Raw genomic sequence first — 13,393 nt, forward strand, 5'->3', positions numbered from 1 at the left:
TGTATGATTCACAGAAGTGGAAACTCAACAGCAGTTAAACCTTCAAACCTTAATCTGTTTTGGCTATAAGATATCATATGTAAACAGGCATATGTTAACAGTTCACAGGGTAATTTGTGTCTCATTGTTTGACGTCAGAAATTTTGCAACAATATTTAAGGAAAGAAACTCAGAGGTGAGGTGGGTTTTTTTTTCCCCATAATGGGTGCTTTACAAATGCAGCAAGCCTCAATGTAGCTGATAAGGGTCTGTCACTGAAACCTGGTGAGAATCTGTCTCTGCCAGAGAACAGAAGTTCCACATAGTATTTTGAGTGATTAAAGAAATGTCTAATCAAACATTAAAATAAAAGCAAGAGAGATCTATATGCAACAGCTTTCAGTGGTACCCCGAGGCACGAACCATTAACACAGCTCTCTCACTTGAACAGATTCTCCCCGTGAAGCAGAATTCTCCATTTTACGACTAGAGACTCTGAAGTTTTCAAATCAGTGGAGCCATGATGTGTAAAGATAAAAACTAATCAGGCAGGCATCTCATGGAAGATTTAGCACACTTGTGCTAAAAGGAGCGCACATTCCTCTGAATCAAGGACATATTCATCATTACTTCTCCGGAGCTGTGATCTTATTCATTCTAGAAGAATCAAAAAGACTAGGCTAAGTCAGGGCTCTCTTGAGAAATACCCAGAGCAAAAGCAGAGGCTGCAGGAAGTGATACCGATGACTCAACAGCCAAGGCCAACACACTGCCTTATTTTAGACAATGTCCTCTTGGACATACTCATGTTTCCTCATGAGTGGCTGATGACAAAGGTCTTACCCTACCTGTGGTCACAAGTACCTCATGACGTTTTTCTCAAGAATAGCTCTAGTATTGTGGCCAAAACTAGCTTAGAATTCAATGTGCAACTTGATTCACTTCCACTGCCATTTCAAGTGAATATTAATCTCCACCTTCCCTAAAAATCTCCATATATGGATCCTGAGGTATTGTGTGGTCCATTAACTGAACATTTCCATAAAGGATAGTGCTCTGTTATACAGTGAAGAAGATGCACCTAGGAAAGGGGCTTCCTGGAGTGGAAAATGTTAGAATATCCCAAGGACAGGTCTTCCTTTCTCTTGCTACAGCCAAAGCCTTAAGCTGATGGCTCCTCACTACAAGTACAGACTAGTACTGACTGCAAATTCCAAGTCTTCCATAAATAATGATTTATTTTCTGGTCATAAAGTACTTACTGTTAATACATATTATTTCAAACACACGACGTGGTCACAGCAGTGCTCAGAGGAGACTCCTATGTGTAGGTGCCAGCGGATTCTAGGCTGCCAGCCAGTAACTATAAGAAGCAAAAACATTAGATTGATTGTTAAGCAAGTAAAATTCTGGGATGTGTGTACATCATACAGTAGATAGATACCCAGGTATGTGCTTAGCCTCTTGATGCGTGAGTAATCTCAGCGACTTAATGGGACTGCAGCAACGTACAGAAAACACAGTGCATTTCATCATTTCAAAATGCTGCAGAAAATGCTGTGGTGGGCTGAGAAGAGAGCCTGCCTCACTCGCTTATTCTGATGTTAGTCCAGACCTGAAGACAGAGCTTGAAAGCAGGCACATGAATTGAATTGCATGGGAAGCTTACCAAAGGAAGTGTTTGCTTGTAAACTCAGTATGAATAGGATCTTCTCTGACCGCAAGGGAAATGGAGAGACACTCATTCACTGTCCGCTTGTGCAATCAACTTCTGAAGTAAAAACAGGATTTGAGGTTTAAAACCTGAACCTTCACACGTCTTTCAAGCAACAGAAGCAGCCTTCATGCTCTTTAGTCCGCAAAGGAACAAAGTCAGGAGGTGCTGCTCATGAGACTCCTTGGGTTTGATAACAACTGGCTTATCAAAAGGGAATTATTTAGGGTTCCTAGCAACAGCAACCCTCAGAGCAGCTTCTGTGCGGGCTTGAGGGGAGACATCTGAACACCATTACATTGCACTTCTTTTGATGTCACTATGTGCTCGTCATGTGTTTTATATCTTAACAGTGAATCTGCCACTGAGTTCCACAGTGTCTAAGGATGGTTGTGGGTTTATCACAGATGCCATTCCTGCTATAAAAAACCATTACTTTTAAGTTCTTTATCACCTGGCCACACAACTACTCTTTGAGCCCTGTCTGTGCAGGGTGATTCTGTACGCTAGTAGATTATGGATGACCTGCTGGTTTTAAACTGCTGGCTTTCAATCTAGCAGTAGTTTAAGTTTCATTGCATGGCTTGAGATAACTTGTAAAATAAAGATATTTATTTTTCATCATTTGCCTGATAGTTTAGTATTAGCTGAAGTATTTGTATGTCATGCCTCTCTCATCCGATAACTAAAATAATGACTTTTAAATTTTTTCCCATAGCAAGCAGCCAGTTTATTTATAAGTGGCCTAATCTAATAGAGATTTACTCTGTGTATCCCATGAGACATATTATCAAAGTTACCAGACCTGTCCCAAGCACTTGGGAAGTGGGGAGATGGTTACACAATTCTCATTGCCTCTGGCTGTTCTAGTTACAAAGATAAAGGGTCAGAGAACTGGAGCAGCGGAGATAATTTTGCGAGCATCTAAGGAAAAGCAGCTGATCAGGTGAGTGTAGGCACTGGCTGACGGCAAGACAGGTAGATGCTTGAATACCACATAACACAAATCCCCTTAAATAAAATAACATGCCAGGAAAAGGGAATGTTGATGCCTGACCACCAGAAATTCTGGATTCTTAAATCTTCATCTAGCAGATGCAATAGTGCTGCTTGTCTGTTTTAAGAAAGAGAAAAAAATATATGAAGAGCAACGTTCAGCTTGCCACAGCTCTGGCAAATCTGTGCTGAGCAAGACCCTTCCCTCTGCTGGGACGTGCCAGATCTGTGCTACACATCCCACAGGATCTTGCTTCTGCTCCAGTTCCAGCTCCTTGCCTAGCAGTTGGGACTCCAGGAAGAGAGGAGACAACGAGCAGTCCTGTTTCCTTTGACCATCCTTTTCCAAGGCAGAATCTACATTTTGTAATGATTTTGTAATGTCCTTTGACTGGGAGCTCCTCAGACTTCCTTAGCATTTGGAAGGTGCCTGTTGCACACTGTTGTCCTTTGCCAAGCACAAAGACTACTGATGTGCACTCCCAAAGGCCATCCCTGCCCCACCTCACTGATACCAGGCCCCTGACCGAGCATCCCAGGCTGGGTGTTTGGTTCCTTGTAGTTTGCTGGCTCACAGCGGCTCTTGGGTAGCAAGACTCATCCACAGAGTCAATGTTTTATCCCGAAGTTAGGTCTGTAAGTGTAAATCTGCACTGATCTGTGCTCCACAGTGATTTACAGTGCTATCCATCGGAGATGCGGAACACTGCCTTGGTTCATTTGGAAGGGCTGTAAAGCCATTCAGACTCAAATTCACCGCAGGCACAGCTGAGAATTGCCATGCTAGTATCATCTCGTGTATGCTAAGCAGGTAGCCCCCAAAAAATCTTTTTTGGGGGAGGGAGAGATGGAACAATGAAGGCTGGTGCAGGGAATAGAAGGAAGACCTCCAATGGCTTTTGATTTCAGGAGGAGACTAATGCAGGAGACATGCCTGGATGCTCAAAAGCCTGTGGTGTTACCTGCAATGAACAAGAGACCGCTATGGCAAGTGTGGTAGCCCCATATTCTGCAAAAATCTTCTGATACTGAATGCTGCAGCAGTCCTTCTGTTCTTCAAGAACCTCTCCCTGGAGTTCCTCCTGTCTCTGCACTGGTTTGTAACCAAACCAGGCTTGCATGCAAGTACTGGTGGACATGCATAAGGAGGACAAGTTTCAACCCTTGGAGAAGCACCACACCACGCAGGTCATCAGACACCATCCTTGGCATCCCTTTTTTTTCACATTTTGGGGATCAGCCAAAATTAGAAAAAAAACAGAAAAGCCAAAGTGGGAATCACTTCTCTGCTCTGCATGTTGGAATGAATTTGGTGGGGATGGAGAGGAGTCTGGATGTGGACCTTTTTTTATGATCCGTACCCGAAACGTAAGACTAAGGTAGTGAGCATTATTTATTTGGTTAATAATTGCTACTATATGTTTATTCATGACATTAATGCTTTGAGTACCTGAAAGCATGCCAGGCATTTTAAAGAAGCAATGAAGGTTTCCTGCCGTCAAGAAGTGCCCCTGTTTTGCAAAGACCTGACACCTGGGAGATTTAAGCTTGGGTTCATCTCAGCCACATGTAGACAACTGAAGTTTGGTCTATACAGTCAGCTGGAAGAGGGCATCTACCAGCACTTCTGGGATGAATTGCCCAGGGGTTATCTTTTCCCGGCCTTTGGGGACTGCATGCCCAGTTTCTGTGCTCCAGTTAGCAGGGACACCCCCACAGAGCGTGAAATCTGGGGAATCCCTCTGAGAAGAGGCTGCCCAGACACCAGGAGCCTGCGGCAGGACTGTGGGGTGCAATGCTGTGTCTACCTCTGTGCTCTGCTCTCCTCTCACACCCCAGATGGTTTTTTGGGGGGACAGGGTGACGAGGGGGGCTTTTTGCCCTTCTTAAGGACCAGTAGGTGCCATCCCCCATTTGGCTGTCAGTAGCCTGAACAAAGCACCTGTGCTGGTCCTGGTGGCATAGGGCCAGCATGGGGTGACCAGCTGTGGACTCTAAGAAGCTTTAAATGGGTGGGAGGCTGGGAAGGTGAAGGATACGGCTTCCAACGATGTGTGCAAATAGATCCTCAGTATGGCCCTTCTCAACGGGGACAGTGAGCTGGCACAGAAGCTGAGAGAGGGGGATCTTCGGGAGGGTGAGGACCAAAGGAACATACTTACCCCAGGTGCACCACTTGGTTTTTACACTGACAACTTCACTCCTGCTCACACTGCATCTCGGTCTGAGAGAGCTACAGGGGATGCTGTTATACACTAATAATGCCCGTGAGTACGTTTATGTAGATACATTGCTATTTTGATGTGTCTACACCCTTCCCCTGTCCCCAAAAGCACTGACACCCCCCCCACCTCGCGCTATCTCAGATGTAGGAAGCAGCCCACAGGTGCAGCATCCTACCAGCTAAATTCACCCGGCAGCGGCATCCCAGTCATAAAACTTCCACGAAGGGAAAAGTAAAACAAAGGTCTGAGGGATACTCGCGTATATTTTACCTATGAGAGGAACGAAATAAAATACCGTGCTTTGAGAGTTATGGTGAATTGCTCCGAAATGATCTGCAGACATTAACGGGATTGTATTTCTGGGGGGGGAAAAAAAAAGGAAAGGAAAATGCAGGCCCTGGGATATCCCTTTATGGCATATGCGTTTTATGTTTAAATGCATTAATGGGACTGCTATGCTATGAGTCATCCCGCACAAGAGTTTCATGTGTTTCTTAAAATACACTAGAAGTAGCTGAAGGCATGCACGGGTTTGCCGTGCAGTTATCTGTCAGGAATCTGAGCGAATACCTGCACGCGTGGCATCACGGGCTGCGAGCTGGGGGGGGCCATCCCGGTCCCTCTCTGCTGCTTAAACAGACCAGGGTTGGGGAAACCGAAACAGGATAGGAACTGATTCTACAGAGTAACAAAACGCAGGCTCCCTGTGCTATTAGGGAAGCCTCAGCACTGCATTACAGAAAATTTGCATATATGTAAACAGAAAAGCTGGAGAGTTTCCTTCGGAAGCACTCCTGTCAAAACTACAGCTGTCTGCATTTTTTCCAGGGATGATTTGTTGTCTGGTTTTCTCTCGTTTTTCTTCCGTTTACTAACAGTCCTGGCTGCAAATCTATTTACTATTCCTTTAAACCCACACTTCTGAGCCCGATGGTGGCTGTTGAGCTCGACTCTCTGCTCCTCACAGGTCACTGCAGCTGCTGGCTGCTGCCTGCTCTCGATGCTATTCCTTTTTCGGAGAGCAGATAGTTTTAACATGGGAAACACCCAATGCAAAGTATTTCTGATGGTGGACATGAAGTCCACGCTCGTGAACGAAGGGTGGTAAATATACGACAGCTTCGTGATGCAAACCATGGGATGAACGATCATTGTTTAGTGATTAGTGAAAAGCAAGAATTGGGGCTAGGGAGAAGCGTGGCAAACATGTAAAGGAGAAGCTCCTGGGAATGGAGCTGGGCTCGCTTTCTCGCCACAATTAGCCTGGCTTCACTTTTTGTTTTTACTCATCGCACGAGGCGATGCTGTCTCGAAAGCATTACAGCGGCATCTGAAATTTCTGGCACCGTTTCCCAGCAGCACACGCTGCTTGGGGATCAAACCGCTGCTGCCATTTCCAGGGGCTGCCTCGGTGCCGGTGACTTTCTTAGCGCTTCGCTTTGCTAGCAAACACTCCCTGCCTCTATCTTTGTGCTTACAAGGGGACGGTGGAGGCTCGAGGGTTTTGCGAGCACGCTGGGCTTGCGAGGGGCGAACCCCAAAAGCAAGGGGTGACCCCCCAAGCGCTGCCGTCCTCAGGAGTCCGAGTCGAACACGAGATGTCCTTGCTCCAGATCGGCTGCAGGACCACGGGAGGGGGGTCTCCACCGCGTCCCCGGCCCCAGCGGGCCACGCAGCCAGGCGGGGCGGCGGGGGACCCGCCGCCCCGCCTGGCTGCGTGGCCCGCTGGGGCCGGGGACGCGGAGAGCAGCGGGCGAAGCGGAGCAGGCGTGTCCGAGCCTCCCTCCTCCCATTTCCCCGTGCGTCAGGGCCAGGAGGAGGAGACTCACTTTTTTTTTTTTTTCCCCCCTTTTAATTTTTTTTTTTTTTTTTTTTTTTTTTAAAAGCCTCCAACTACTTTAGCGCGGAGTCGGCAGCAGATGGTGGACACGGCCCGAGGTTTCGGCGGCGGGGAGAGCGAAGGGATGCGCCAAGCCCGCACCGCCCGCCTCTAGCTCCGCGCCCGCTCCCGCTCCCCTCCATGAGCCGCCCCGCGTCCCTCCTGCCGGCCGCCCGCTGCCGCAGCGCTCCGGCTAAGCGGCTCCAGCCTCTCCACGACGGCCCCGCCGAAGAATCGCCGGCCGCCAAGTGCCCTCGCCTCGCCGACTGCGGACCCCCGGATTGCCTGAGCGCTCCCGGGTCGCCTTGTGCCCCCGCTTCTCCCGCCGGCGGGGGAGCGGCGGGTCCCAGCCTCATCGCCTCTTACCTGCTGCTGCCGCTGGCCGAGCGGGAGCAGGTGTCCCGGGCGCTGAGCGTGAGCTCCGGCCGGGAGCTGCGCTGCAAGGTGAGCGCGGAGCTCCGCGGGCGCGGATGGGGAGGGCGGGGGTGATGGTGGTGGTGGTGGTGGTGGGGGGGGAGATCCTGCCGGTGTTTCTGAGCCCCGCGGAACCGCTCGACCCGGGGAGAGCTTTGCAAAACCTCCTCCCGCTGCTCCCCGGTTAGAAACGCCCGGCCTGCCGCCGGTGGGGATTTACATGCGCTGGAAGTAAGCTGGAACTCCGGGTTACCTGGGAGTACCTTCCCCAAAAGGCTTTGGGGATGGTGGTTTGTTTTATTCCCCCCCCCTCCCTTTCTGTATAAAATGAACAGGAAAGGGTCTCGGTAACCGCTTTGAACGGCAGTCCTGCCGAGCCCTGGCTCCCCTCCAGCTCCCTCGTCATTGTTTGGGGAGAGTTGCTACGTGAGCGGCTGCTTTCAACGCCCTTGAGAATGAATTTTAGTTTAATTTCCTCTTTACAGGTGTTCCCCCTCAAACACTACCAGGACAAGATCCGGCCTTACATTCAGCTGCCGTCACACAGAAACATCACCGGGGTTGTCGAAGTCATCCTCGGGGACACCAAGGCCTATGTGTTCTTTGAAAAGGACTTTGGGGACATGCACTCCTACGTCAGGAGCTGCAAGAGGCTGAGGGAAGAGGAGGCTGCCCGGCTGTTCAAGCAGATTGTCTCCGCTGTAGCTCACTGCCACCAGTCAGCCATCGTACTTGGTGACCTCAAGCTCAGGAAATTTGTCTTCTCTAATGAAGAAAGGTAAGCGGTTGTCACCAGCCAGCCCTGGGGTGAGTGGGGAGGGAGGAATGCCACATCCAGAGACGCAAAAAGCGTCCCAGGGAGTGGAAACGGCCGTGTCAGCCGGGCATCACCTGCGAGCGATCCGAGTAGGTCCCCATCACATGTGCGTAGTAGGTCATGGATCTAACCAGTACGTACTTACTCTTAGTTAGATCTCGACTGATAAAAGGGAGGAAGCTCTCCGGGAGCTTCCTCTCATTCAGCAGAAGTTCAGTGAAACCCGCTGGTAGACAAAGGGACAATAGTTTGGATGCTCGTTAGTGCCAGAAGATGTCATGTGTGCCACTCATTCAGTGTGAAATGAATAAAAGGCAGAGAGGAGAGGAGGGAGGCTGAGGCACGGGGCCGGGAGGGGGAACGGCCCGTCTGAGGGATGAGGAGGTGTGAGGAGCTGGTCCATCCTCACGCCTGGGAGAGCTGCCCCGTGGCAGAGCTGCGGTCGGGAGAGGGGTGCTCAGGAGGGGTCTCCTCGCTGAAATCCCCTGCTGATCAGGGTTACGCTGCTGCCGAAAGACCGGCCGTGTCCTTTGGAGGCTTTTACCCCTCCTCCACTACTGGTGGTGGGGCTTTCCGTGCCCCCTGTGCCCATGGATGTGGGCACGCACAGGAGGGAAGGTGGGACACGGTTAAATATTGCTTTGGGAATCCTGCACTGAAGGAAAGCACTTTGGTAAAACTTAGCCTAAAGCCTAGGTTTATAGAAAGGAGATTCAGAATCTAGTTGTTAAATTTAGATTAGGGAAATAATTCAGTATTTCCCTGGAGTGTTTGCTGCTCTTGTAGTGCCTCACTGCATGTGGCAGAGCCAGAAATACATTTTTAATCAGCAAAACTGACTCTGACTAGCTGCTTATCCCGTGGAAAGCTAAAAAAACAAGTAAAAGCTGTAATGGAGTTGTGCTTAATCTGATGAAACTGGAGGTAATATTACTGAAGCAGAACAAAACACGTTTTGGTTTTATTTTTTTTTTAACTGGGCTAACGCTTCTTCAGCATACCGTTTATAAATGTGATAAGAAAATTAATCAGCACTGCCCCTCTTAAACAGAAACAACCATATGTTGACATGCAAAGAAAGTAATTCCTTTGAAGGAAACTATTGCAGCTTTTCCCGCCCATGAGAAGATGAAACATTTGTTGAAATGTTACATTGCACACAGTCTCGCTCATTTGGAAATAATGCGTTGCACAGGCGAGTGTCATGTGCATCCCATTTGGCAAGAAGAGGGTTAAGCAATGGCAGGCAGACTCGGGCTCTCCGGCACAGGTGCAGTTTCAGGGCTCCCGCAGCCAATCCCGGGCCCACGGTTCGCGTTGAGTCATATTTTCCGTTTGCAGAACCAATGGGTATTTGGCGAGGTCACGCTGAGGACAGGCTGCAGCCAACGCATCTACACCCCAGCGGGCTGCAAGGCAGCGCAGAGCCCTTCCCGGGCGAGCCCATGGCTTCCTCGCTGATGCCAAGCTCCCCTTTCCCCCCAAAACGGGAGGTCGGGGTAGACCCACCTCCACCCGGGAGGTGACGGGTGCGGTGGTACCCTCTGGAAAGGCAAAAAGAATAATAACTAAAAAAATAAAATTGAAAAATAAAATACAAAACTCGGGAGAGCCGATGGTTCCCGCAAGTGTGGGAGGGAGCTGGACTTTGCGGTTTGCAAAATCACACAGCTGGACGCTGTTTGCTCAAGCCTGAACCGCAAATAGCGGCGTGTGCAATGCGTTGTAGCTGATTAACCCCCTGCAGCTGCAGTGCAACCTGCATAGATAGAAGGTGACTTGCTGGTGTTCCTCAACAGCCCTCTGTGCTGTTAAAATCCCCAGTAAATAAAATAAGCAGGCGTTGCTGAGCGCCTACCTGATGCACATGGCCGTGCTCCCGTTGCACAGGTGCGGGAGTCCAGGCAGTTCCTCTGCTGCAAATTGAAGTGTTTCCTCTCCTTCTCTTTATGCCGATGCGAGAAGGGGAGCGGGGATTGCCGTGGCGGGGGGGCTCGCTGTGCTCGCTTGTGCCTGGGTGTTGCTATTTCTAACCCGTGGCTTCCTCTCCTGCCCTCCCTAGGACTCAGCTGCGGCTGGAGAGCCTGGAAGACACACATATCATCAAAGGCGAAGACGACGCACTCTCAGACAAGCACGGCTGCCCGGCGTACGTCAGCCCTGAGATTCTAAACACGACGGGGACTTACTCTGGAAAATCGGCCGACGTGTGGAGTTTGGGAGTGATGCTCTATACCCTGCTGGTGGGACGCTATCCCTTCCATGACTCGGACCCTAGCACTCTGTTTTCCAAAATCCGGCGTGGACAGTTCTGTATTCCTGACCATGTCTCCCCCAAAGCCCGATGCCTCATCCGCAGCCTCCTGCGGCGGGAGCCCTCTGAAAGACTCACTGCTCCGGAGATCTTGCTTCACCCTTGGTTCGAGGCAGTCTTGGAGCCTGGATATACAGACCAAGAGACGGGAACTTCGGATCAAATTGTTCCAGAATACCATGGAGACAGTGACGATATTAGTTCCTTCTTCTGCTAACCCCGAAATCTCAAAAGACTTGGCAGTTCTCACCTCCGGCATCTTCATAGGGTTTCATTTTTCCACGTTTGCAAACTCAACAGCATCTTAAAGTGCCAGTATGGTCAGAAAAGTGACCTTGTTTAAAATAAATGCCAACCCACAGATCTCTGCTCCCTGAGCGTACTCAGAGTTTCATCCTCTTGTTCTGCCGGTAGGTCCGGCCCGCCGGCCCTGGAGGACCCGTGCAGCTTTGCGAGAGCTGCCTGGCTTTTCTCCTGCCTCCCGCATTCTCCACCGGTGTAACTGGCTGCACCTTGGCTGCAGAGTCTTACGGCTGGTGAGGTGTGAGACAGAAAGGCAGCCCCTTCTGCTTTCCCATGGTAGCTACGAGGGTGCGGAGCTCTGGCCGCAGTGCTTAGGGGGCAGGGGGCATGAGGCATGTCTCTAACTGAGCAAATCTGACAGAAATGGGTAAAAAGGGGCATCGACACAGCGTGTCACACTGGCCGGCTTGCAAAGTAGCGTTCTGACTGTAAGCGCACTTTAATGAGGGAAGGAGGTCTTCGCCGGCCACGGCGCCTGCTCGCTGCTGCTCCTCCAGCGGATCTTGCTTTCAGAGGCATGAAGCTCCTCGATCCACCCGTAAGACAAATCACTGCTGCGGCTCTCTCTGAAGCAGAAACCGGTGGATCTCCCAGCCGGATCCCCTCCGATTCCATTGGCTGACCAGCAAAGCATTTTAAATAGACTGAAGCCTCCTGTTACCATGCTGTAGCCTATATAACTTTATGCCCTCAGCGAGCTTGTCAAGTAGCAGGTCTCGTTAGCTCTGAGTGCCAAAACATATCCGTTTACCAAACCGTAACACTATTGGCTGGGGCACCTTCCCTTGGAAAACGATAAGGGGTATCTTGTACAGTACATGTAAACACGGTCGTGTTTTCCTACAGGCTCAACTCTTAAAAACATCACATCCCCTCTCCTCTTCCCCCTCCACTCCCCCAAAAGTTAGTCTTAAGAGTAAAATCTCCATATGCCCTTAGCTGATTATTCAGGTATGTTGTTTGCCTCCAGCTACATTTTTTTTTTCCCCCTTAAATTTTTTTTTTTTTGCATGATTATTCGTAGTCTTTCCAATGTGCGTGGAGAATGAATATATCTTAAATCATTAGCTTCCTGGGTTGGGGGTAAGTAAAGCTTAGTCCTGCCTAAAATTTCTGCTTCGTTTCACATTTGTGTCCAGTGGCTTATGCAAAGAGATGTCCATTCGCGTTAGGCGAGAACGCGGCTTCTGAAGCGGCCGTGGGCTGGGTAACTTACGTCCCCGACGCGGCACAGTTTGAGCGAAGTCATTTTAAGGGTAAACCCCCGGCAAGCTGCAGTCCCACCACGCGTTGCGAGAATACCATGTATACCTCATGGACTGTGTACTTTGTACATACCTTACTGTTTGGGGTTTTGTTTTCTTGTTTTGTTGTACCTTGTTTGTCCTAATAAGAAGTGTCGAAGAGCAATTTAATGTGAATTATTGTTGGCAATACTAACTTGACAGAATCATGAGCATTAAGAGCAGGGCGCTACAGCTCTCCGTTGCACTAAACCTCTCATGATTGCTTGACATTTGTATCTGTGATACAGTTTAACCCTTCTATGAAAAACAGTACATTTGTATATATTGGTAGAAACCTCTGCCAGAAAAGCTAAAAACACTATGTCCAACTTGTAAATATGTATATGTACATGGAAAGCTGGATCATAAAGTCTGACTTGTAGAAAGTTTTAATAAACTTGGTTTCATAATGTTTGTCCCCATTTCTTGGGGTGTCTCGAGGGGAACGCAGCTTGAGTATGTTTGGTTTAATCTTAAAAAATGGGGTTTGGCCTCGGAGAGGATCAGCTCAGCCACGGTCCCTATGCGTGCTCCATTGTGCCTGAGCCGCCGGGGTCTGAGCCCTCCCTATGGGAACTGAATCCCTATGGATAGGAGTGGGGACGGGGGGGGAAAGGCCTGAGATGTCCCCGGAGCTACGTGAAACGGGGTGTCCTATTCATCTGATAAACAAGGGGGAGAGGAGTTGCAGCTTTAGAAACCCTATTGCTTTCAGCACGTGCATTCATTTCCATCTGTGAGGCACGAGCAGAAAAGGCTAGGGCACCGCAAGGCTGTCACCCTCCACCTGTGTGCGTGGCAACGTGATGCTCGAGCCAGTGGAAAATCAGATCTCAGGTGTCTAAAAGTGAGCAGCCAGAAGCAGAGGCAGTGGTTGACAGCAGTGGCTTTAACGGGGAGCTGGAGCCAGTGGGCAGGGGCTTGACCCCGCTGCCGGCAGGCAGCTCAGAGGCCACCCGCTGCTCCCGTTAAAAATGAAGGGAAAGATTATTAGAGCTGCTTTTCTTCGTGGAGAGAAGAGAGGAGTATAAATAGCAGCAGTATCAAGGTTAGAGAATGTGCTTTCCTGAAAGAGATCAAGCCACCCTTGTAATCCACCCGAGAGCGGTGAGATCATCGCTCACAAGTAGAGAGGAGGAGGAAGAGAGTCTTGATTTTTATTTATACTTTGCCTCATGTTTAACTTTGTCCTTTTGCTTGAAATCTGTTCACCACAGCAATTGCTTCCAGGCAGCTCTTTGAGCAGGAGCAACTTTTAAACAGGCTCTGCTTTTAGAAAGCGAGTGGAAAGAGAAAAGGAGGGAATGGGGACCTGGTCAATGATAAAGCAAAGTGCACTGACTTTCATTAGGCACCTTGACTCCCACTCTGAGAAACCAACAATCTGTGCAGTAAGCATATTTTCTTAGCACTTGCTGAGTGAATGTCAGACACCAAAATATCTCAAGTTACTGATGTTATTCTTA

General features: G+C 49.4%; 1 protein-coding gene across 2 annotated transcripts; it reads left to right on the forward strand.

Moving 5' to 3' along the window:
- The first annotated feature begins 6,794 nt into the window (after window positions 1–6,794).
- Window positions 6,795–12,340, forward strand: TRIB1 (tribbles pseudokinase 1). 2 transcript variants are annotated; one of them, XM_075495261.1, is made up of 3 exons: window positions 6,795–7,237; window positions 7,693–7,985; window positions 10,087–12,340. In XM_075495261.1, the coding sequence occupies exons 1-3, from the start codon at window positions 6,935–6,937 to the stop codon at window positions 10,553–10,555; spliced, it is 1,065 nt and encodes a 354-aa protein (XP_075351376.1). In that variant the 5' UTR covers window positions 6,795–6,934; the 3' UTR covers window positions 10,556–12,340. The 2 variants fall into 2 exon arrangements, with proteins under 2 accessions (XP_075351376.1, XP_075351378.1); XM_075495263.1 differs by having other exon boundaries at window positions 7,098–7,237; window positions 7,674–7,985.
- Window positions 12,341–13,393: the final 1,053 nt, after the last annotated feature.

The sequence above is a fragment of the Mycteria americana genome, chromosome 2, assembly GCF_035582795.1.
Source record: "Mycteria americana isolate JAX WOST 10 ecotype Jacksonville Zoo and Gardens chromosome 2, USCA_MyAme_1.0, whole genome shotgun sequence".
Classification (NCBI taxonomy): domain Eukaryota; kingdom Metazoa; phylum Chordata; class Aves; order Ciconiiformes; family Ciconiidae; genus Mycteria; species Mycteria americana.

Coding starts and splice junctions, on each gene's coding strand:
- TRIB1 (XM_075495261.1), top strand. CDS start 6,935: ATGAGCCGCCCCGCGTCCCTCCTGCCGGCCGCCCGCTGCCGCAGCGCT. Junction 7,238..7,692: donor GCCGGGAGCTGCGCTGCAAG/GTGAGCGCGGAG, acceptor TCCTCTTTACAG/GTGTTCCCCCTCAAACACTA. Junction 7,986..10,086: donor GTCTTCTCTAATGAAGAAAG/GTAAGCGGTTGT, acceptor TGCCCTCCCTAG/GACTCAGCTGCGGCTGGAGA.